The following is a 26,397-nucleotide window of genomic DNA, read 5'->3' as shown; positions in this document are numbered from 1 at the left end:
GTCCTCCAACATCGCAGCTCATGTACCCATGACTCCGACAAGAAGGCGGACAGAGCAAGATCTGACGCAACTGTGGTCAAGTGCTGTGTCGAATCAAACAGCACAAGTGTACAGGTCAGGGTATACCACCTTTATGCAGTTCATGGCTTTATGTGGTATTCTAGTCACGCCTGGGAAACTCCCCCAACTGTCAGAACAGACACTTCTATTGTTTGTTACCTATTGCTATCATACACTCCAGTTGAGATACTCCACTATTAAGTCCTACTTGTGTGGTGTTAGATTCTATTATCTCAAGGCAGGAATAGACAACCCATGGACTACAGGCAACTTACAACGTCTACAGACAATCACCTCTGCTATCAAGAAGGATCAGTGTCCTACAAACAGGATACGGTTACCCATCACAGCCCAAGTGTTAAGTGATATATGTCATGTGATGCAAATAGGAGTGTTACCATATCACACTGTGGTGTTAATGAAAGCAGTGTGTTGTTTAGCTTTCTTCGCCTTTCTTAGATGCGGAGAGTTTACCTGTGATAATTTCAACCCCAACATGCATCTGTGTCTTAATTCTGTCAAGTTTTCCAGTGACCTGTCATACTTCCAACTGCATCTGAAATCATCCAAAACTGATCCATTTTGACAAGGAATCACTCTCATACTTCATCAAGTTGGCAATGCTATTTGTCCAGTAGCCAGCATGACCGAATACATCTACTGGCGCTCAGCAGCGACACATGACTCCAATGCTCCTCTTTTTGTGTCTCCCTGTGGCAGTGCATTATCCCGCACATATTTTATTCAAACTCTAAGAATGCTACTGACTAGAGCGGGTTATAACCAAGACGCTTACAATGGACACTCATTCCGAATTGGTGCGGCTACTTCGGCAGCCAAAGTGAATATTGAGGATCATATGATCCAGACTCTAGGACGCTGGACATCTCAGTGCTATACCCGTTACATCAGAACGTCTCGGGATTCAATTGCTCAAGCACAAAACCTCATGGCCACTTGTAACCCCCGGCCAACACAGTGATCTCATAGCCTATTACCACTAGTATTATAGTACCGTTTATACTTACTAAGTATACATGTATGTATTTTTCATGAATTTTTTTTTTTTTTTGCCTTCATCTTATTCTACTATTGCGTAGTATCTAGTCATATATATTTTCATGTCATGGTAGGGCCATAGGCCATTTTTGATACACAACTGTACATACACTTACCATTTATATTACTTATGGGGGATTCTCAGTTTGCTCTTATTCTCCCCAACTAATCATTTTGGGCTAGCATCCACACAAGTGGATCTTCTTCCCCCCTTCCATAAGTAATTCAAACCACCATTTTGCAAATTGCAACTTATCCTCTAGCAACCAGTGAAGCGCCCCTACCATCAGGGCAAGCTCGAGGTCTGGGAACCATGCTTGTAGCTTCACTGGACTACCTGGTCGCAGGTAGGCTGACCAGACTACCTGGTCGCAGGTAGGCTGGCAGCCATTCTAACCGGTGCATTTATACTCGGCTGCAAGTATATGCACATAATTTTTTACCCAGTCAGGCTTTATTATGGTATGCATATTGCAGTATGCCTGACTGGGTCAGTATTACAATGAGAATCCCCCTGCCAAACATTAATAAATTTTTGTTGCTATTTCTTTTGTTTTGTCATTTATAAATATATAATTCCTGAGGAATTTTTCCAATCAATGAATCAAAATTCTTTAAGTTATATTATTGGGTAATTTTTTAACCCCAGTAGATTTTGAGAAAACATGTGTACACCTAATTGCTGTTTCCGGCTTAGTTTACGAGGAAATACTCATGGTAATCTCAATATCTGCTTAGAACTGGAAATACAATTTAAATGGTAAATCATCATGTCTAGTGATACCAATCTGAAAGTTCAAATTTGTATTAACCAAGTTTGTTATAACCTGTTCGTTACCTGAATTTGCTAAAGGGATAGGATGTAAAAGTAAAACATTCTGCTCATAATACTCAATTTCTTTCCCAAAACATACTGAATACCCTGGAGGGAAGAGCGCATTATACAATAGACATACGTGTACAACGAAGAAAGTATTATTTATTGTTTACTGACATGTTTACACAAGAGTAGCAATGCTGTGGTGCATTTCTAAGATGAAATACAAGATGAATCCATTAAATTCCATTCAGTACTCTAAGTGTACTCTTGAGTTTTGCAAGTACTCCTATATTGAAAAAATGTGGAGTATGTACTTGTGTTGCTGAAAAATTATCTGGAGCCCTGGTGACCTGTCTATAAATGGAGAACTCGGTGAAGAAAGAAGTGAACAAAAATTACATTTGAAATTTGTAGCACATACTTGAGTGCAGTCCAAGCAACATGGATGAGGACCTTTAGAAGATATTTTACCACGACAATTTGAACACCGCACAATTACACAAAATTAGAAGTTGTAGTTGAAGTAGACTTCAGCATGCCGATGATAAACACACAGTTGAAATTGGCAAAAGAAATTCAAGTTTTTAAGGTGTATAAATACAAACATGAAAACTCTTTATAACGCCAAAGGCTAGTGGTATTTATATATATATATCCATAAGCATGTTAATACCCAAGACGAGACTTGCAAATAAACTTGACTTCCTTGGTAAGAGGTAAACAATTGTAACACAAATTCAAAATGGCGGAAACAACGAGCCAAGTGGCACCTGCATATTAACACACAATCAAGTTAAAAAAATATGAAAGGAATACATCACCCGTCTCAGAAGTAATTTAGTGTTGTAGCAGAATGCTGACCACCAAATTTAGCCAAAGTTGAAGAGCCAAAAGCGAGACACGACTTTAGCTGACGACGATGAGCAGTAATATGAAATGGATGTAACATCACAATCTGTCACATGACAGTGGCGGTGGTCCTGTAAAAAGCAGACTTGAGTCTGAAACTGCTTTTTCTTTTTTTCACGTAGGACGATCGCGAAGTGCTGTCTTCCTTGTCGTAAGGTAAGCAGTAAATGCATAAGGAATGATGCAGGATGAGTTAAAAATAATATTTAATTACATTACGAACTAACGAGAGAGAAAGAAAGTTATTTTTGTACAGAACGGACACGCAGAGATTTATATGGGGAAGAATTGACATCAAACATCTTTCTTTATGACATCACAGCACAATCCTAGCACCCATAAGGTTCCCCCTGGTGGGTCACATCTTATGCTCTTCTGGCAATAAGCAGGACACTATATCACAGAAAGTCTAAAACTTCCCCTTCAGTGGAATGAACTGGATCAGTCTGTCTCTCATTACAAAAGTTGCACAATCAGTCCCAACGTGACCTGTATTGCTTTCAGGTACCCACAGGAATTCAGCAATGTTTGTTGAAATGCCACTGTCCTTCCAGTCACACTCGACACCATGAAAGTTACAAGTCACTGTCCAATGAAGTGAGGCTGTGCCTTTCAATCCCATGGTAGGTTCAGCTTGTTCCTGGCTTGGGTCATCTCCCTTTGCCTGTCAACAAGATGTGAAAGCGGATGATAAAACAAGGTCTGAGGAGGCCAGACTGGAGCTACTTATTCCTGGAGTTTTCATGATTCAACTATTGATTAAGGTGCTTACATAGGCATATATGCATTTTGAGAGAAATTAAGAGCAAGGTCAAATAAGGTCAAAATTGAAAATATTGCAAAACATATTGACAGAAAAGAAATGGGCTCTTAGATCTAGTAGTCCAAGGATAGTTAACAGTAGTTGTGGATGCCTAATAAATATAAAACCCTTCCACAAGGTGAAAGAAAGACCAAAGACTAGGTTAAGTATCGTAACTGAATCACATTAAAAGACTAATCAAGAAGATGTCAGGAACATAAAAAAATATGTGAAAAACTTCCTCTGAAGCAGATGAGACTAGTGATAGTGATAGATTCTACTTCGAGAAGGTTGGAAATAGAAAACAGAAAACAATGATCTCATCAGTCTGGTTAGAACGAGGTGATTTCCTAAGTTGTCCACTATCATGCTGAAACACTGAGGCTAAGGGTGATCTATATCCATCTATGGTACCATGACAAAACTTGCTATCCTGCCAGAGATGAAGTAAGAAGTCCACCACCAAGGGTTTAGTTACATCATCATTCCCCATCACCATTCCCTGCCTTCTTCTCTTCTGACAGAACTTGTGCTACCTGTTGTCATAGATCGCAGGTGAAGAAGATCTCCAAGATTGTTCCAACTCTGCAGATGGAGACTTGGAGAAGACAGAAGCCTGCATCTTACACGTAATAGTTTCCATGTGTGAAAATGAAGACTTTGGAGATTGACATACATTATGTCCGATCTGGGCTAATGGAGAAGATCTTAACGCTCAGGTATTTTGAGTGGTTCTTCCATATAACAACGGAGACTGGTTTTGAAACCACGGTTGGCTTGGCCAAACATGAGCTATTAGGGTAATCATGCGATCTGTGTCTAACTTTCTAGAAGAGACCAGAGAGGCTACAAACAGACTCTTACAGTTCATGGATAATGCAGTTCCATCATCCTGTTTGTCAGGTACTGAATAATCGCATCCAACATGGAAATAAGCAGCCTGGAGGTCCAAACTGATCAAACAGGCTCATGCTCAAGTGCGGGACCATGCATGTGTAGCTTATTGTTAAAGAAGTGTTGTGACGTGATAGGATGTGACAGGACAAACCTCCTGGACTCTTCCGCCACTGCTCTATTAGGACTTAAACTTAAAGTTAGGATGAAACCAATGGATCTGTCTGCATAGTGAATGGCAAGTCCCCTCAGACACTCTCATAAGATCCATAAAAGAGGTGGTGAGCCGTCGCATACTCCATCCACAAACCAGTTGATATATATGTCCCAATTACCATGGTATATCTGTTGACAATGTTGAGCTCCTTGATCCTAGACTTAGGCAATGACATCCTTGTGTTGGGAGGCTTCAAAAATTTGAACAAATCCTCATCAGCAGATGAGGGGTCTGGAAAGGGACAATTGTGCGTCTGGTTGATGCAGCATTTCATTTCAACTTACTTGACTTATCAAGACATTTAACTTGGCCACAGGAGCTTATGCAGGTTAACTACAGAGTGACAAACTACCACTAATGTGCAGATAAAACTCACGAAAGAGGCTGGGGAAGCAGTATTACTTGCATAACTGATTATTGATTGATGACAGTAAAGAGGACTACTGTTGAAAATCTGAAGATTTTATAGTGTGATGACAGCCAAAATACACAATTTATCACAATGATGTAACACTAAGAGGTAGGATATTTGCAGGAATGATGAAGTATTGATTTTTAAAAAAACACTATCCGTCAGAATCCGCTTGGCCCTATTTCAAAATAATTCTGGTTGCTTTATCTGTGCTATTGTTATCAACACTTGGTATGTGAGAAAGACCAGATGAATATTTTGTTCTATGGCCCAAGTCAAAATTTTGTTTAGCAATACCATCACATATCAACAAATCAACTGCTCTAATTACAGGAACATTGATATAACAACAAACTTCAGACTCTGACCATTCTCCTGAGCTATCTTTCCCTGACAGTACGCCTCCAACCTTACAGTCTCGAGTCTACATCAATTTGAATATTGGGTCTTGGGGAACTAATCTTTCTCCTGCTATGAGTGATATTGTCTAGCCACTACTGAAGCTCATGTTCAGGCTCTGTTGTTATTTTCATTATTTTATCAACACTCCAACCAAAAGAGTGCAGTTTGCAATATGCAAATTACTGTACCAATGAACTGATTTTTACAGTCATATTTGTTTTGAGAATCTCAGCACCTTGTCACAAATGAACTTTTATTTCTCTTGATTAAATGCAACAGTCATCTGAAATGAATTAAGCCAAAGCCCCAGAAACTTCACATACTGTGTTGGTTGGAATTGTGACTTTCCATATACCGTATTCGACGTAATAAGCGCCCAGGGCGCTCTCAAAATTAGAAATAGGGGGATCTTATTAGAATGTTATTTTGGGGGGATCTTATTAGAATGTTATTTTGGTGGAAAAAACAGAGTTGAAAGATAAATTTCGTGGTTTATGATGACAGCCTGAAATGTTTATGGATGACAGATATATTTTTCCAGAATTAAATGCCCATAATTAAGGGTGTGTAAAACACACAAGTGCATATTATACGCGAATAAATAAGTCTTGTGTACATTGATCACTCGGAAGGGGTGCTGATTGGGATTGTTCAATAGCCAATATCTTAGCAAATGTCGCCGTGGGCGCTTATTACTTCGAATACAGTAAATGTTTGTAAAACCATAATCTGCCTGAGGGTATCCACTGCCTCACTTGTGATACAACTGTCATCAATGTACCCAAAGCAAGCCACATCGAGTGATCTTTTGGAAACCGAAACTAGCTTGGTAAAAATTCAGGGGCCTGAGCTGGGGCTTGAGCTAAGTCCAATTGGGCAAGCAGGTATATTAAAACAGTGTATCATGCCATTTAATCACAAAAATTTCCTCGTTACGTTCAACATACAAGTTGAGCTTTTCTAAATTAAATCAACCTGTAGGTTCCTCATTTTTCTATCTGATCAGTATGTTAGCAACCATTTGATTTGGACTTTTAGTTGTTTCCTCATCTATGCTGTCAATTAATTATCAGAATTTCATCTATAACTACTGATCCTTGGAAAGAAAATTGAAAATGTTCAGGTTCTGACACCTGAGATGGAGGGAATCCCTCAATTTATATGATACTTAATTCAGCAATGTTGCTCAAAATGTGTACATCCAATGTAATCCAACTTCAAACCGTAATACACTGTTTCAAATTACCTGCTTGGAACAATTCTGTCTGTACTCACCAACTTTGTGGTCTGTGACTCTTTCCCTCTGCCTCTCCAGTGCTGGTTAATCCTCTGAAATATGCCTTGATCATTTCCTAAAAAAACCTGCTGTACGTATCATCTGCCTCTGCCCCTAGTCCCATAGTATGGGTGGTGTCTCACACCATATGGTTGTCTGTAGATGGACGTCTGCCAAAGTCATATTCAGACAAGAAATCATCCCCCTCATGTTAGTGAGCATGTTGATTATCAAATTGATTTAAAATTACAAAAGACCTGCAGTCTTTTTCTTCAATTCACCTACATGAGTGACATTTCTGATACAGAGTGTGAACAAGCTGCATTAGCATGCAAGGTTTCTTTGATATGTCCTCTCCTGGACAATATTAGGTTCATCATCGACCAACACTGTAGAGCATATGTACCTCACAAAAGTGAAAAAAATATATAACACCAATTGTTGACATCAATAAAAAATACTTTTTTATGTAATCTCTGCAGGATGACCAGAAATAAAAGTAATTAGGTAACCAATCTACCTAAAAAATCTGAAATGAGTGAGTGAGTTAATATTTAAAGTCACATCGGCACTATTTCAGCCATATCATGACTTGAGCAAGTTAAGCATTTATATTAGATATAAAAACCTGTCGTCGAAGGACAGTACAACAACTAGCAATATATCACAGATTATAATTGTAAAACTAGTTTTAGAACAATAAAATGATCAGATTATAACAGACGACACATTATAAAAACAGGCTGCAGATCGCCAGTAACCTAAGTTAGGCCAACACTAAGAGCTGTACCACTTTTAGATACAACACAGCTGGAATCATTCATGCAAAGTTTCAGCTTCACCTTCTTGTTTCAGATGAGATGTTGAAAATGCAACAGTTAACAGATGATGACTGATAACGCCTATTCAGTCTGTTGATTTAATAACACTTCAACCATGAAGGAGCTGAGGTGAAATGAGGTTTAAGGTGAGTGAGTGAGTGAGTGAGTGAGTGAGTGAGTGAGTGAGTGAGTGAGTGAATGAGTGAGTAGGGTTTAATGCCGCTTTAAGCAATATTCCAGCAATATCACGGCGAAGGACACCAGAAATGGGCTTCACACATTGTACCCATGTCGGGAATCGAACCCGGGTCTTCTGCGTGACGGGCGAATGCTTTAACCACTAGGCTACCCGACCGCCCAGGTGACTGAGTGAGTGAGTGAGTGAGTTTGGCTTAACACCGCTTTTAACAGTATTCCAGTTATATCGCTGCGTGTCAGCTTAATGTTGGAGGAAAGCTCAAAGTGATGCAAGTTTCAGACGTTTACCACTTCGGTGAAACCCACGAGCACGGGTATGGTGCTGACAAACCTAGAAACATAATTGTGGCGAACCGGGATTTGTACCCACAATCATAGGTTTGTGGCGTGCTCAAGGGACGCAACTCTGCACAGCGAATCGCGGCACCTTAGACGCTTGGGCCACCCATGCCCCCGGGGGTAAAAGGTTCCAGATTTTTTCACCTATATAGTGACCATCTTTTAACATATTTTGGCATAATCGAACCCCAAACCTTCTGCTCTCCCATTTGACACTCTATCCACTATACCATGGATGTTGTCTTTTCGTGGAGGGAAGCTTTGCTAGATTTCAACAAATTCGAACCAACAGATTTTGAGAAATAAAGAGAAAACTTGTTACATGCCTTGAAACTAATCATGTTAATAGCCATGATTATACCCATTCTTGTGCTTAAAAATAAAATGTTGGAATCTTTTGTGAATTTTTTTTTTTTTTTCAGTTAATTAACAAAAAATATATTCCTCAATGTTTTTTTGTTGCAGTTTTGTTTGTTGTTTAACACCGCACTCAACAATATTACAGTTATATGACCTAGTCTGCACCAAGCAAACCGGGGAATGATATCGTGAAACACGACCTGTGCCGCCATGGCACACTAACATGCTATCAACAAAGTAACTGAGTCTGGCCATTTGATCCATTAACTTGTCTTTCATGACAAGCATAGGACAATGGGGATCCTGAGGGGTATAATAATCCTATGATGTCAACATAAGAAAAAACATGCAGGCCAACATACAGGTCAAATACATTCAGCTTCCTGAGTCATACAGTTTTGGAAGAGAAGACATAAAATACTGCAAAACAAACACAGAACATGACTCGATTCCCAATACTCACTGCGTATATATACCAAATTTCATTACATTTTTAACAAAAATGGCTCCCGGGGTGGCCATATTGATGATCCAGTTCAAACCTGTTGCAAATTGAGGTGACATCAATATGGGAACAAGCAGCTGATGATGACAAAGAACTCTGGAGAAGCTGGCAGACACATAATCTCACTTGACTTTCAAACTGGTACCTTATGCCATTTCAGTAGACTAGATTTACTTTGAGAAGGTCACTTGGGAGCGGAGGTTATCATCAGATGCACTGGGGTTTTACATTTGAATTGATGGAATTAGGAAATACATGATAGATAATAAATGCTAAAATGGAAAGGTCACCAGTGGATCATTCAATGGACAAATCATTCGTGAGATTGAAACTTTCATGGCTAGCCTCATACATTGTCATATCTGTGCAAAGTTTGATTAAGGAATATTGAACTGTCTTTGAAACAAAACATGATGGATTGAAAGACGGACAGACAGCACACATGTACATTCCTATATATATCCCCATCACACTTTGTGAATGGGAATAATAATCATACAAATTGAGGGACATAAGCATGCTTCCCACCCTATTCCTTAATAAACAAATTCCCTGATATTTCCAGGGAACATAGAACGTTGCCAGACTGTATCATACGGCCTCCATTTTAACAACTGGAGCTTTATAAACAACCTTAGAATACACAACACCATTGGAAATGTCTTTTTTTAGATTTTCTATAGAATACTTAAGTGTTAATTTTTGTTTAAAGAAAACTAAGTCACCAAGTAATTATCCCCCCCTAAAAGCCGTCCATTTGCCACCATTTAAAGAGTAAAAACATGACAACTACGAATTAAATCTATAAATCATTCCCTCATCAAAACAAGTATTACAATCTTTGAAAAGGAACTTCAGGACTAGGATCTCACTGACAAACCTTAGTAACAGAATATACATGAACCAATTAATCATGAAAATAATAATGTGAAGTAAATACCATTACTACTTTCAGTGCAACATTCATGCTTCTAAGTCAAATGGTTTACTTAACACTGATTTTCATTAACAAAGAGTTTTATAGAATCTAATAGCAATATTTTATGAGAAGTTTTGTGATTTAACCTTTTTACATTTTAATTGATTTTTGAAATTCAAATGCTAAACTAATACCAAGGCAATGTAATATTTCACTCAAAATATTTGAAATTTAGAACTTAGTTAAAGCCGGAGACAAGAGGAGCTAATCCCTATCAGTCACAAAAAAGACCTTGATGTAGTAAAATTTGATAAATACCACTTAACCTAAACAAAGATCTTTTTCAAATGAATAAACTATATTTCTCACAATTGCATGGCTGCCATAACATTAAATAATAGGGAGTATGAGTTTCAAGTGTCAAAATTCCCTGATTGTGTAGATTTCCCTGATGTTTCCCTGACTGGAATTTTTATCAACAACTTTCCAGGTTTCCCACTGGCAATGGGAACCATGATTAGTATGATACACATAGCATGATGATTAAAACTAAAGACGATATTTAAAATGATCTTTCACAGCATTTGTAAAATCTATATGTACCTGAATCCACGTGATCACTTTGCCAGGAAGCTTGCTGGCCAATACTGGATGCTGGTTTGGCATAGTATTGGTTTATAGTTTCTGCCTCTTCACCAACACTTTCAACATCATCTTCTGCAGATGAAATGGAGCTCATAGTTGTGCGTTTCAATCGTTTGTGTGGATTTCCTGCAGCAGGACTGAGGGTTGGTTGGCCATTTGGCATGCCAGCATGCATATTGACCAGTGCAGATTCTGATTGCGGGCTGTAGTTGTAGTAGTTTGGACTATCCATTTTGTTCTGCACCATCATGCCATGATTTCCATTTTGATGTGACATTATTGAAGCTGAAAATAGACACTGCTTACATGAAACAAGAATTATAACAACTAGAAAAGTGCAATTACTTGCAAATATGGAAGAGCCCTTTAACTTCAATTTCCAGAAGGCCCCAGAAATCTGTACACCCAACTCATATTTGTAAGTTGATGTACCATTGCCATTTGATGTCTTTGAGATCGGTTTCAGAAAATATATGTCTGAAAGACATATATTCCTATGGAAGTGAGATGTTCAGTATGTTCAGATACAGAGGTTGTCAGGGAGACATGGAGTAAAGCATATGCTCAGTTGTTAGACAGAGCATCCCAGATACAAGAATGTGATGATACACTAAATGAAAACTTGAACTGTTCAATAACTCTTGATGAGATTCAGAAGGCCTTTACTTTGTGCAAAAAGTGGTAAAGCAGCCGCTGTTTACAGTATCCTAGTAGATGTGCTGAAAAATGACAATTGTACTTATTTTCTTCTACAGCTTTTCAATGTTTGTTTTGTTTAAGGAACTATACCAGCCATATATGGTGTAAAGGGATTGGCAACTCAAGCCTGGGGAAGCTACAAACCTTACTGTGGCCTTCTTAAGCATGATTAATTGTCTCAGCATATTGAAAAAAACTATCATCTAAGTGACTGTCGAGTGGCCTTAGAAAGGGCAGATCAACGACTGATCATATTTCAAGTGTGAGGTCAATCATAGAAACAAGGAAAACATGAAAAAGACAATATTTGTTGCCTTGTGGAGAGAAAAAGGGATATCACTGCATCGATGGAAATAGTATTTGGAGAAAGCATACTGAGTTTGAGATTAATTGATTCATGTATAATGTTATTCTGTCGCTGGACAAACACAAATGTGCAGTGTGTTGTGTGGAATCAGTACCTCATATTCTGATGTAAACTGCGGTTTGAACCAAGGATGTTTGCTATCGCTTCTTTTGATAAATATTTGTATCAATGACATTCTTTTAGCTATTGATGGAATGTCACTTGATGTACCAATTGATGATGTCAAGGTTAGCATTCTTGATGATGTAATACTGTTAGTTTTAACATAACACCAGTAAAGGTGTGTTTATCCACAAGGACAAAGCACCTGTGCACAAATCTGTGTGCGACCATGGTTGCAATGCATGACTCCAGCTTTTAACTCCTGGAACATCTTCCGTATTCACCAGATTTGGAACTGTCAGAATGACACTCGAGGCTCAATATGAGGAAGGCCACACTTTTTTTTTCTTTGTGAATCTTTTACAGAATGATAACTGGGGAAAATATGAAAAAGGAATTCAATGTTTTTGAAAGTTTTCTGCTCCATGATAGGTCATTTGGTGTAATAAAAATAAAATTTACATTTTAGGCTAAAAATAATAAGTCTTGGTTTTCAGGCCTTGCATCATCATAAAGTCTGCCGCATGTTTCATTTTTTTCCATTTGATTTTTTTTTTAAATCCTCAAACATGCGGTGTCTCGAACATATGACCCAGTCAGTGAAATGATACAATACTTAAAAACAATGCGATCCAATATATCGTGCAGTTACTTCCCTTTAAAGGGGCACTGTTTACTGTGCATATAATGTTATGGTCATGGCAGCAATTGGAGTTTGTGTGCTTGTTTTGCGGTTTGCAAATTTGGTCAAAGAAAAACATCACCAGACATTATGATTTACAAATTCATTGGTATTTGTGTACTGTATCCCGGACAATGTTTCCTACGTAGGTATGAAAATTACATGTGTGTACATTTGTCTTGAAAATTAAGCAGGAAATAGCAATCAGCTGTTCACACATTTTCTCCCCTATCTATGGGTGATTTAGTTTAAAAAATACTTTATGCCATGGCCAATATCACAACTGAAAAGAAATGTCAATACAGTGATAGGAAGGCCGGAGACTTTGCATCTCTAACAACTCAAGTTCATTTCAAGGCGAGTTCATGGTGAGTTGATGTGATTTGCCGATCAGTTCATACACGATTTTGCCCGACTTAATGTGAAAAAAAATAAATGAAATCTTGGATAAAAGTAATATAACATAAGTCCAGGTACACAATGAACACTTTTATAGCCAGATAATAACAGGACTAACTTGCAAACTTCAGGACAAATTTGTTGATATGCTACTTCAAGATAATATCTTTGCTAGGGCTGCAACGATACAAGAAGGTCACGATAAGATACGTATCTCGATATTCTGGTCACGATACGATACGTATCTTGATACGCAACGATAAAAAAGAGTACTCCAGTACTCAAGCATATATTAAATTTCAAGGCTTCAAGCATGTCAGGATTGGACCTTTCATGATTTTGGAACAGTCAAAATTATTATATAATAACAAGACTACTTGTCAAGCTTCAAAGTGGAACTTTCTCTCACCCTCCGTCAAAACATGTCAAATTTCAAAACAGCAGGAAACTTCAAAGTTCAAACACCAGAAAATAATCAATGCACTTCGCACTGTGAATAGTTCAACTTCAGGTTCTTTTTCAGAAAAATTAAAATGTCAACATTGTCAGGGGGCAGTGATACCCTCACTTAAGGAGGTGGAGTCGTAGGTGGTAGATGACCAACACAATAGTACATGCTCTGCCTACCTATGATCTACGATGTACGCTTCAGGGTTTGAAAAAGGATTAGAATAATAGTTGTTTATGATTCATAGTGTTATCCACTTTAAAAAAAAAATGTTCTGAAGAAATTGTATCTGAAATTATTGTTTTATCAGGAAAAATATATTTCAATATCGTGTTACTTTATATGCAACTTTATATATCTTTAAAATTATAAGAAGCATAAGCGTAGCAGTTTGGTACAGGTGATTGCTATTGCAGACTATTTTTATGTATGGTACAATTTGACCAGTCATCGTAGAGAATTCCCGCACTACATGTATTTCGATTGCGAAAACGTTATGTTGACATACAATACTCAAGTTGCCACACGTTTTTTGAAGAGTCAAAGTATGGTATTTTTAATATATGTATCCATTCACTGGCAACTAAAGTTTGTTGCAACCTGTAATCTGACCGTGGTTGCTGTAAATAACAGTGAGTGAGATCTACTAACTGATCACTTCACATACGATTTCGCCGAAATTAATGTAAACAATATTGAATAAGATTTTGAATAAAATTAATAAAATATATTACAAACATGGGTCCAGATATACAATCAAAACGTTTTAATAACCAGATAGTAAAATAATAGGATTGAATTGCGTACTTGAAGTTGGATTTTTTTACTGGTATTTCCGGTGTTCCCTGCTCGCGCTGTTAACGTTGTTGTTTTTTGTGATTGGGAAAACATCGTGTCAGTGAAGAAACGTGAGCTTATTAAAATGTAAGTTAGTTTTGGGAGCCATGCGTTACCGCGCTCTATAACAGAGTTAGCGCTATTGAAGGGTGTAATAGCCAAGGAACATTGTACTAAGATGTGCATTCCGTATCGTGGCGTATCGATAAAGAGACCCACGTGTATCGTGTATCGTATCATTGGTCAAGAATCGCGATGCATCAGAATATTGGTGTATCGTTTCACCCTTACTCTTCGCGTTGTGAAATAAAATCAAAGGTCATAGTATATATGTGTTATGCACACACTGGTAGTTTGCGCCGCAACAACATAACATAACACGGTAATACATATAAATATTTATCAACAGGAATACATTGGTGATAGGGGGCTGGCTCTGTTGCATAATAATGCAGCGGCAGTAGGACCTGAAGCTTCGAGACGTGTTACCATGGGTCGTGGACCCGGATGGTCTCATGGGATATGTTGTTTATCCTGGATCATGAACCCATGATTATCCTTGGGATGTTTAAGTCCTGGGGTAGTGGACCCCAACCATCCCAGCTGTGGCGTCCTACCACTACTTGGGGGGGGGACCTATAGTCCTTTCCACGTTATAGTGATATAGCAACACACTCAGCGTACTTTCAACAGATTAAAAAAATAGCATTGGCGAACCAATAGCATGCTCTATTGATGAATACTCAACAGTTACAAAAAGCACAAAAACATGATTCTGCAAAATTGAATAAATGGCAGTTAGTATTAACAAGGGAATAAAATGGCTGAACTGCCGATGTAATACAGATCTCAGATATATGAAACTGACTGGAATGGGTGTGCTGATAAGTATGTAGCTGCTGCACAAAAATCTAAATTAACATTCAAATGGTATTCCATTTTATTCATCAAGGAATACATTTATGTATGGAGCCCCTTTCCGTGGTTGATTGTACACAACTGTTTATTTGGTTACATACTAGTTTGAAAAACAAAAACAAAAACAAAAAACACACTGCCAGCCCTCACTATATTTTCCAAAGCCATTACTTGAGAATTTATTCTTTTATTTTTTTAAGCTTTATAATAAATTGTATATTTGTAATACTTATCCTATCTCACACTTTGCATTTCCCTTCCTGCTTTCGATCTCAAGTGGAAATGTGCCTAAACAAAGGTTTTTGGCTACTTGAAAACAATTCATCCGAACCCACCTATTATCACTATGGTCACTTCCCAACAATCTGGGTAATGAATGTTTCTGTTAGTCGACCCACACACACTAAACACATGGTTTTCCCAGTCAACTCTCTTTCTAGAGCTTAATAGGCTTGAGGAATTATGATGATGGGATGGATCTGGAACGTGAAACGTCCATAACAGCTGTTGTTGAGAGCAGGATAAAAAGTCTCTTTGTTTCGCAACATCAAGGTGGATCTGAAGCGCACATACAGGACACAGGGATATGTCTCTGCTATCCTCAAAGGTGGGATAGTAAATAACCGATCAAGTTGTCCAGGAAGTTTTTGACAATGAAATCCCATCGTAGGCCTAGAAAAACTTTCCCATGCAAGATATGTTCAAAGCACACTCTGTTGACAACAAATGCATGAATCTCACTCACTTAAGCAGCTGTCACGAGAGCGAGAAGAAAAAACGTTTTCAGGGTGATTGCCTTCTCAGCAAGAGGTTCAAAATCACCCGAATTTTGTATGATGTAAAGATCCCAGGTTAGTGGTCAGCCAACTTTTAAGACCGAATAAATACTTACAGTTCAGCAACCTCTGCCACAATTGTAGTAGCAACTATGGAATTTATTGCTGCCAGATATGTAACTAATGTAGAACCCTTAAGCTTACGTGACGACCAGAGATGGTGAAGGTATTCACAAATTTGTTGTGGAGACGCAGTAGCGGGTGTAAAAGTATCCCATGCGAGAGATTAGGCTTCAAAAGCCTTCCACTTAATAGTGCCACCAAAAGCCGTGTGAGGTGACTGGTGGATATTATCAGGAGGTAGAATGATGGTTTGGGGAAAGACGTAAGCGTGTTGGCCCTCCCTCGAGATTGCTAACTCATCATGGTCCCAAGCCTTAGGATCGGGGATAGGAGATACTAACCAGGATAGTTGAATGTTGAAGCGGGTTGCAATGATATCAGCATCAGGGCACGGAAATAACTGACAAACCCACTGTTCTTACTGGATGTAGGCTCCATTCTGTGCGCAGTGTTCTGACAAGGCTGTGGCCTCCGGGATTCCCGCAATAATTTATTTGATTGGCTCATGATATTTATGCTCAGGACATCAGGCGCATTCAGTAGCTAGGTTTATTTCATATAATTTTGGGCGCCACGGAAATATTTTAAATCACTTGCACAGCTGTTTCAATTATTGAATGTAAACTTCCTCTTTTCCGTATCTGATTTTGCTGTCTGCGCCTTTCATTTGCTCAAAATCCCAAATGGTCCAATCAGAATTAAGCTTACACATTTGTGCAAACATATAGTAGTCATATGAATGATTTTCATTGGTTCTTTACTGTAACTAATAAATCATGGCCGATCAAGAAAACCTGGGAGCAGACAGCTGAAAAAATGTGTAGAGATAAATCAATTTTAAATTTCTTTTAACCATCAAAACAGCCTAAACTTTCTTCTGATAATGCCCAAGATGTTTCTGCTTTGAATGTCCGCAGTGTTGCAAAATCGCCAAATTGGCCAAACACAGAAAGTTTCTCATGGCACACCTGACACAGACTGAGAAAGGTAGAAATTTTCAATGAACCTGGCTTCACGACAACACATGGTTACAGCATAACCCAGAAAGAAAAACTATGACACACCAGGTGAAATCTAATTCAATGAAAAAGCCAAATTATTATTTTGGAACAAGTACCTTGAATTGACATGCTATAAACGGAGATCACAAACAAGCTGTTGAGACTAAAAATATGACATGGGATGTTGTTGCAGGCAATACATAATGATACATCGGAGGAAGAAGCTATGGGAAACATTCTATGTATTGCTAGCGTTACGTGTGGATGGGGATTCTGCATCAATAACCAACGTATTGGGTTTTAAGTTTTTTTTATGATCTCTCAGAATGTGGCCCCATACATTTTGAAAATGACCCCATGTTTCTGAGTACCAAAGGAACAAGGTGTTGAATGTTAATCCAAGGATCCTGGGGCACCAACACCCTGCCAGTGCAGAGAGCCCTCATAAACTGAAGATGTCGATTTGAAATCGTTTCAGATTGTTCTGGAGTTCAGATCCAAGCGAGTTGATTTAGAAAAATTTGAGATGTAGGAGAAGAATGCCTGGATCCTCGTTGGCCTGAATGCAGTTATCAATGTATGAATCGAGGACGATGTCTCGAACAGGTAGGAATTTGACGATAGGCTTTGTGAGGCACGTAAATAGCCATGCAGCCTAAGAAATTCTAAATGGGAGCACCTTCCATTAATTGTGGGGCCTGAGGGTAAAAAGACTGGAGGAAATGGCGGTGCTCTTGATGGATGGGGACGTGTAAATATCAGTCCTGTAGATCTAGAATGAGCATGAAGTCACCGGGATGAAGGCAATCTTTCTGTGGGACCAGTAAGATTAGGAGAGTAGAAACCTGGAGTCGTCAAGACTGTGCCAAGACGCTCTATGGCGTTCTTTACCAGTAATGTATCTATAGCATCTGTGAGAATCAGAAGCTTCTTGCCTTGATATTCGAGGCTTGTATGGTGTAGGAGGTTTAAAACGAGTCGTCCAGGATGGCCCAATTCTTTGCTAACAGACAACCTCCCGCGTTGCGAAAAAAGTTGGATCTGTAACTTAGAACTTTCCAGAGGTCTGACTGAGCTGGAGTGAAAGGCGGTGGTTTGCGATCCTTCCTTTGCTCTTCATCTTGGTTTCTTTGTAAGCAGAGGAGATCCACTGTCACTAGGAGAGAAGTGACACCCTGAACTTCATGCACACTCTTAAGATGATCGTCCCAGGCAGAGTGTTGAAGGAAACCATGCTTTTAAAGCCCCACCCTGACTATCAATAACCTGCAAGGTGGGGGTGTTTCAGTTTGGAACAGTGACTGACAATGTAAATACAACCGAGTGTCGGGAGAAGCTTTTTGAAAAACGTACACAAACATGATCACCATTGACCGTCAAACTTTGTATCAACTTGAATGACAAACCCTGAATACCACAAATGGCTCCATATCTATATATAAGTCAATATATTTTTTGTAGCTTTATCATAAAAAATCGAATCGATCATGTTTGGCATCTGCATCAATCACAGTGGGTGGAGCTTATTTACGGTTGCACTTTAAATAGCAAAGAACGCAATGTCATTGAATACGCCCTGCAGTGTTGAGAGTTTTGAGTATTTGTTTACTAATTATAGCCTGCGGCGGCCAATTTTAGAGCAAGCGCTAGTTTAAGAAAGCACTTTTATTTATTTTTATTTTTTTTATTTCGTTTTCATCCTAATTCAAGTGGATAAATTGGTTATAAATCCACATCCACATCCTTACAGTGTTCCCTATCACACTTTTCTGTCACAAAAATCACCCTACGAATTATTAAATACCATCGTCTGATACTGGAGCCGTTTTCAGTTCGCGGCATATCAGCTCATTTCTCACCACTCAGTATCTTGTAGATTACAGAATGGGACATTCGGATCATTCGTAAGTGTCTGTAGACTAAAGTCACGAGACACCATGGCCACCCGTAACCTTCGTAAGTGTCGGTCACCTTTCGACCCTTTTCGTTCATAGGCATGACCAGGTAAATTTGCACTAAGTTTAACAGTGTGGACGTAGCTCAGTCGGTTAGCTGTCGGGCTAACTCCTCACGAGAAGTTGTGGTACTGTATTCTAAAGGTGCTCCGTTAGCACTCTTTTCGAATCGACTAATTTCTGTAACATGGTGGCTGCACCATTCCTTATGCTGTGTCACGTTTGTTTGACAAAAGAAGCGTGAACAGACATACCATATATCACTGTGTATAAGGCGAGTTTTTCGTACCTCGAATATTAGGGGGCTTTAAAGGGGGCCGTCTTATACACAGGGTTGAAGAGTTTTGATCTACCCCCCCCCCCCCCCCCCAACACAGACATAACTGTGAGCACTTACACTGGAAATACCATGTCAACAAATCCGTAATGAAGTACACAAACTAATCATGTATACTGTCAGTTCATTATATATCTGGCCTTACCTTTGTAATGTATTTTATTTATTTCATTCAAAATTTCATTCAATATTGTTTATTTTCATTTCGGCAAAATCGTATGTGAAGTGATCAGAAGACCGCACAACTCACCGTTATTTACAGCAACCACGGTCATATTATCGCTATTGCATTGATGCCTTGAAACCAACTTTAGTGGATAGAGAATGGATACATATATATCATAAATGCCATACTTTGACTCACTGAAAGTCATATTTGTTGTAGTTTGAACATTATTTGTCAACATAATTTTTTCATATTTTTTATATATATTGGATTAAATTATCCGAATAAAATAATAGTTTCAGATTCAATTCTTTCTATTATTGTATCGAAATTATTTAAAGTTATATTACTGCTTGGGTAATTATTAACCAAATCACCGGTAGATTCCGAGAAACTTGTGTATAGCTGATTGCTACTTCCGTCTTCGTTTACGACAAAATACACACAGTTATCTTAATATCTGCATATAAAACAATGCCTATCAGAACAGGAAATACAATTTAATCGGTAAATGATCATGTCTAGTGGTTTTCTTATCTCAACTTTTAAATTTGTATTGATAAAGTTTAATTGTTATGATCTGTTCGTTTCCCTGATTGCTGAAGGGAAACAATGTAATTTTTTTCTGAGGAAGACAAACATGTTTTTATTGCAAATGTGGGGATTGTGTATGCAGTGGTGACGTGCTTCATTCCGATTCACTTTATAGACCAGGTGTATAAGTTAGCGACGATTTTAAAGGCTTGTACAGGGGGGTCGTCTTATACGTGGGGTCGCTTTATAGACGGCGATATATGGTATTCGCCTTCATCTGGTTCCACAATGAAATCTGGCTGTGACACTGATTCACTAATCCTAAAAATTGGCACTGAATTTGTCAAAGTTTCTGTTGCGGGAAGAGGGGTGCCATCTTGTTGATTTGAGTTGTCAGTCGGAATGATGTAATTTTAACTTGGAACTTTCTCAACGATAAATTCATCAATGTCAAAATTGTAATGACTCCCCCCTGATCATCTCAAACTACTTTCCATCAATTAAGCGTCACACGAAAATGTTTTGTTGCTCATATTGAAGACAAGCGAACTTGCAAAATTCTTGACAGTTGTAAGCAGCAATCAACTTGGATGCGCTCATGGGGCATGGTTGCTAGGAGATCGCGTGGTCTGAGAGGGGGAAATCAAAAAGTTTTAGAAAGAAATAAAAGAAATATGCAGTGAAATCCAAAAGTACCATGTACAGGATGTTTTTTAATAATAGTATTCAACAAAACATAAAAATGCAAATTAATTTATTAATTCATCCTAAGGTCGTAACCCTGATCACGTGGGTGGGTATTTGGAAGGAATTCGAATCTTGTGATGATGCTGTGAAGGAGGCTGTGTGTATTACATTGATGAAATCAACTGACCAAGAAGAATGTTGAGGCATTGACATTATGACAGATGCTCGTCATGGATGGTTAAAAAATGCATCTGAGAGAAACATTGTTGCCCTGAGCTTCGAGACCAAAGATGAGTTCATGCTAAAGTAGTTTGCAAGAGAGGATGATCTGTGTAGCCAGCAACCTGCATAATCTTGATGAACATAATGTTGAAATCCAGGTTCACGCACATGACAGAATAACTGTGAACAAATATTTATCTGAACATCGTTTCGAAGTGTGTGAGGCTGTCCGTGTTTTATCTCCATTCTGATATGAAATAAAATAAAGTTTTCGTGGGTCAATTTTTCCTGCCTCTGTGGAAAATTGTGCACTGATCTAATAAAAGAAATACAACTAGATCTACTATTGCACCGTCATAAAGAACCAGGTCAACTTTATCTTTCTTCAGTTGTTTATAAAAATTCATTTCCGAAGCAAAGCGACTTGACCTACATCAGAAATTTATCCATAGACTAGATTCTAGTACCAAGTGTTTAAACTTTTTTTTAAATGTCATGAAATAACTTACACAACAATTGAAAGACATTTTTAAATTAGCTTTATATTGTATGTAGCTCTTCCCCTGCCAATGGATCCACAAAAGAAGTAGGAAAGACTGTCGATGTTGTTGGCTGAATAGAAGCCGTCATGAAAGTAACTGTATCCGTAGGAGACCCACCTGAGGGGGCCATTAGGATTCCACAAAGTAGAAAGAATCTCAGTAGTGTGACAGATAACCAAAGTGGCGCATTGAAGGAAAAATACCATGCGTATCCTTTGCTGAAGGGCCGAGGACGGTAATCTGGGTAAGCAGTGTCATAAGAGTACCCTTGACATGGGTGGGAAAAGAGTCCAATACTGTGGGTAGGGTTCCCAATCATGTGCAGGGTTTGCGTTGACATTATACGAAGCAGGGTTCCAGGAAAAATCTTGTCGATGATGATGAGCGAGAGTGCTGACGAGAAGAACAAGGCAAGAGCGATGTCGAAGAGATTGGGTATAAAAATTTTCTGAACTGTTACGCGAGTAACTCTCCGTGAGACAAGATGGGTGGATGAACGATTCAATGATTGCCAATACTTGGAAGAGCAACGTTCAGGAGAAGATAGTCGATTCGTAGGTTCGTCAAACCTTGGGGGAACATCGATTCTAAGAGGTGTGCCGATCCTTAGAGGTTCACTGCATCCCAGAAGAGTTCCAATCCTGAGATGTCGTTGAACCTTAGGGTTATGGCAAAGCTGAGTGGTTTGCAGATTGTGTGATCATCAAACCCTAGACTGCCAATCCCAATCTTGAGTGTTTCGATCCATAGACGTCGATCCTCATGAAAGAACTCTCGAGAGTGAGATCCACACAAATTTTGATAGAGAAAAGAGTCTGACAAATCTGTTCGGTGATCCTGTGACGACAGCTCTCCAGGAGAACGATAAATCTGGGATCTGGAACGTCTAGGAGTAGACAGGGAGCGACAAGAAGTGACTGTAGAGGGTTTGATCGAAGTCACAGTCTTCAGGATGCCCTCAGGCAGAGAAAGCTTGACATTCTCAGCGACAGATGACGAGGGTGATGAAGAAACAATGCAATCTCTGGTAGGCTTTGTAGCAGTAAAAGAGGTCGCAGTTGACTGAAGAAAATACAGGTTCTGTCGGATCCACGTTCTCCATTTTCTTAATAGTTTTGGAGAGCCTATCCTGCTTTTTATGCCGACATTTATGAAGGTAAATACTGAAGGATTCATCAGACAAATCAACACATTGAGCACAGTGCACAGATAAGCTACAGCACCAATGATAGTCAGAACAAACACCATGCCAGTTGGATGGCGAGAATACCCGTCTGCAAGACACACATGATGATGCATGGAGTGTTCGTCCATCATGAAATACTGACCAAGAAGAAGACAGGTGAGGTGAGGTGAAATGGGGTTTAACGTCACATCCAAAATTATTGCACTTATATAGCGACGTGCATGTACGTGTGCATGTACGTGTGTGTGTTTGTGTGGCTGCTTGCTCTAGTCCGGACTGATGCCGATTTATAGTGCTAGCTCACTGAGATACCATGCCGCAGTTTAATATGAATACCCCACTCAGACACAGTATACTGACTCCGAGCCGACCAGTCCTTGTTTTAGCCCCTTAATGCCGAGCACCAGACAGGGTAACAACAAGAAAGAAGTGAGCAAACTTACATACCCCCGTTATCTCCGCTGGTCAACAACAAATAGTAAATAGTTTGTTAATTAATGAAATATACCTGTTGCTTTGAGTCAGAGGAACTGCCTTTTCCTTTGTAACCCCATGAGGATGCATTAAGTTTGAAATGAACACATGTTTTTGCAAATATATTTCAATCTAGTGTAGTATCAGTATAGTTGTAACCATTTTCCTTAATAAAAATTGTTACCACACAAAAAACTTCGTTTTTATATGATATACGACCACCCTTACGGGGCCTCACCCTCCTAGGTGCGTCACGCCAGGGGAAGCAACTCTCACCCAAATCACTTTCCATATGTCTAATGCTGACAGAATGTGGGGAGGTGGGTGGCCGTGCCCCAAGGAGGATTTCATCAAAGAACTCATAACCTCTACAGGTTTGTAAAATTCTCTTTCAGATTAAATCCTCCTTGGGGCACTTATTGCATCAAGACAGACTCCTAAAGATAATCTAGGAAGTGGCATCCGTCAGCAACAAGCGTAATAAGTACATCGTATTTTGAATATTTTAATGAATAAACAAGAGTTCAATAAATGGAACCAACCTTATCGTGAAGCACCACCGTCGAGAGGCAGGGGCTAGAGACAGGGCGTGGTCGACCATATACTATGAAATTAGCCGTTATTTGTGGCTCGAAACCCCCCCCACACACTTTTTGGAACAAGTGATATAGGGGCGTAGATCACGAGAGGCTATAACCACGCTGAGCTAGGCCAGAGGGTCTCCGAGGATCTGGCGTGTGCGTGTGTATCGAGTAGTAAGGACGGATATTTTATCGTCCGCCGAAGATAGAATCCGGACCGTTACTGAGCAGTATAACTGGAGGGCGGTCTAAAATCTCGAAGGCTCAATCGGCTAGAGATGTAGAACTTTGCCCAGTTCGGAGAACTGACTGACCAAACCGAGCAAGCTCGCTTGAGTGTTTGTCAAATAGCCGCTGAGCAGATCTCCTCAATGAGCAGAGCCGCGGCGTACGCTTGTGACGTAGCCACTGCTCTAACCGAATGAGCCTTCAACCTGATAGGGGGGTCTCTGCCTTGAAGGGTGTACGAAGTACAATTAGTAGACACTATCCACCTGAAAATAGTTTGTTTGCTTGCAGGTGAGCCAGCCTTCCTACCGCCATAACAGCAAAATAGTTGGTTATCCTTACGGATACCCTTAGTTCTACTGATATAGGCCTGTGGACATCCAAGACATGAGAATGTCTTGCAGTGGTCCCCAACGAGGAAGGCTGTGAAAGAGAAGCTAGCTCAATAGAAGCCGTCACGTGGAAGGCGTGTGCGACCTTAGGACGGTAAGGATCCGGCAGCCGAATACTGACCCTGTCCCGGTGGAAGACAGTTAGCTCGGGATCGGCTGACATTGCACGAATGTCGCCTACCCGTCTGCCGGACGTTACCGCCACAAGGAACGCCGTCTTCCAGCTCAACAGCTGAAGAGAGAGAGACGACAGATCCCGAAAGGAAGGACTGGACAGCCAATGAAGAAGGATTGACAAGTCCGAAGGGGGGCTGATCCGCCGTACAGGCGGTCTGATCCTGTCCAAACCTGCTAAAAAGCGCTGCACTAATGGGTGTGCACCCAGAAGTGACCCGTCGACAGGGACGTGAAAAGCTGCGATAGCTGTAGAGTACCCCCGGACTGTTGATGCGGCCAGGTCGTCATCTAGTCGCGACTGGAGGAACTCAAGCACGGCTACAAGATCTGCAGAAAAGGGATCTGCAATCTCTCTTTCGACACACCAGCGCGCATAGCAGGCCCATCTATCCTCGTACTGAACGCTTGTCAAATCCCTCCGCGAAGCCAGTATTGTGTCTGCAACTCGTGCAGGAATACCGCTCTTCTGGAGGCGATTCCTGACAGTGGCCAAGCCACCCACTGAATCCTGGGATTCGGGTGGAGGGCCCCGTTCTGGGATAGGAGGTCCGGTCATAAAGGTAATAGAACAGGAGGCTGAGCCAGAAACCTGAGTATTACTGGAAACCAGCTCTGCGCCGACCAAAGAGGTGCCAGGAGCACAAGTAGTCGCGCAGGCTGAGTGGCTAGCTGAGATAGGACCTTGGAGATCAGAGGTACTGGGGGGAATGCCCACAGAATTCTGTCCGTCCAATCTAGCTGGAAGGCATCCGGTGCCACCGACCTCGGGCCGGGGACTCGGGAGCAGAACGTTGGTGTCTGGTGATTCACCCCAGACACAAACAGATCCACTTGGAAAGACCCGTATAACTGGGAGATAATCCCGAATATCCCCGGGTCGAGCCTCCACTCATGAGGAGCGAGGATCCGGCGAAACAGAGCGTCCTCACGGACGTTGTCCGCCCCCGGGAGATAAGCAGGTATCACCCTGATATCATGTGAGTCGCACCATAGGAGGAACTGCCACGCCTCTTGGAGAAGCGACGGTGACACCGTTCCCCCCTGCTTCCAGATGTAAGTCATCGCCGTTTGGTTGTCCATCTCTAGACGAACCACTTGGCCACGAAGCAGATCCAGGAAGCGTTGGAACACCAACCTGACCGCTCTCAGTTCTAGCATATTGATATGCAGTTTGATCTACTGCTGGGACCATAGTCCCGAGGCAGTGTGATCGTTCAGAACGCCTCCCCAGGCGGAGAGTGACGCGTCTGTTTGAACTGTGAGAGACGGAACGGGAGTGTCGAGGGGGAGCCCCCAGGACAGATTCTCGACCTCGGTCCACCACTGAAGGTGTGTAATGAGCCACTGCGGAGTCTCGAGATCTTCCGAGTTCACCCAAAGTCGACGGAGCGCTTGTTGAATGGGTCTCATTCTCAAGCGCGCCCGCCAAACCGCATCCACTGTCGCCGCCATGTTGCCCAGTAACTGAAGCCATGTATGAGCAGTGTGTCTCGTGGACAGAAGAAACTGGGAAGTAACACTTCTGACCTTGACTATGCGGTCTTGTGATAGAGATACAAGTCCGCTCACTGTGTTGAAGTTCGCCCCTAAGAAGACAAGATTCTGAGTAGGGCTCAGATCTGACTTCTTGAGATTGACTATCCACCCTAGAGTGATCAGAATGTCTTGTGTAGCTATCTGACTGAGGGATTGCGATAGAGCTCTGAGTAACCAGTGGTCTAGGTACGGGTGGCAGAACCGACCTTTCGACCTGGCCACTTGGGCAGGAATCAACATCAGCTTGGTAAACACCCTAGGGGCCGTGGAGATCCCGAATGGTAGAACCCTGAACTGATAACACCTCCTGTCGAAAGAAAACCTCAGGTATTTCTTGAACTCGGGGTGTATGGGTGCGTGGAGATAGGCGTCTTTTAGGTCTATTGACGT

At 40.4% G+C, this 26,397-nt stretch overlaps 1 protein-coding gene and 1 long non-coding RNA gene across 5 annotated transcripts in view; both read right to left on the bottom strand.

Annotated features, from left to right (window-relative positions):
• Positions 1-26,397, bottom strand: part of LOC124110926 (nuclear factor 1 X-type-like) — a 334,632-nt gene that overhangs the window by 97,866 nt on the left and 210,369 nt on the right. For all 4 annotated transcript variants that reach the window (XM_048399803.1, XM_048399804.1, XM_048399802.1 and 1 more), the window contains one exon: positions 10,597-10,923. In XM_048399803.1, coding sequence (XP_048255760.1) covers positions 10,597-10,923 — 327 coding nt within the window. The remainder of the gene's footprint in view (positions 1-10,596; positions 10,924-26,397) is intronic.
• On the bottom strand, positions 1,091-7,906 carry LOC124110927. The gene is made up of 2 exons (XR_006857355.2): positions 6,851-7,906; positions 1,091-4,992 (listed from the first exon to the last, which is right to left on the bottom strand). It is a non-coding gene; the product is annotated as an uncharacterized LOC124110927 (long non-coding RNA).

This window comes from Haliotis rufescens, unplaced genomic scaffold (genome assembly GCF_023055435.1).
Source record: "Haliotis rufescens isolate VD_foot unplaced genomic scaffold, xgHalRufe1.0.p SCAF_2, whole genome shotgun sequence".
Lineage (NCBI taxonomy): Eukaryota > Metazoa > Mollusca > Gastropoda > Lepetellida > Haliotidae > Haliotis > Haliotis rufescens.
The sequence above is the reverse complement of the archived record's forward strand: the minus strand, read 5'-3'. Positions and strand labels throughout refer to the sequence as shown.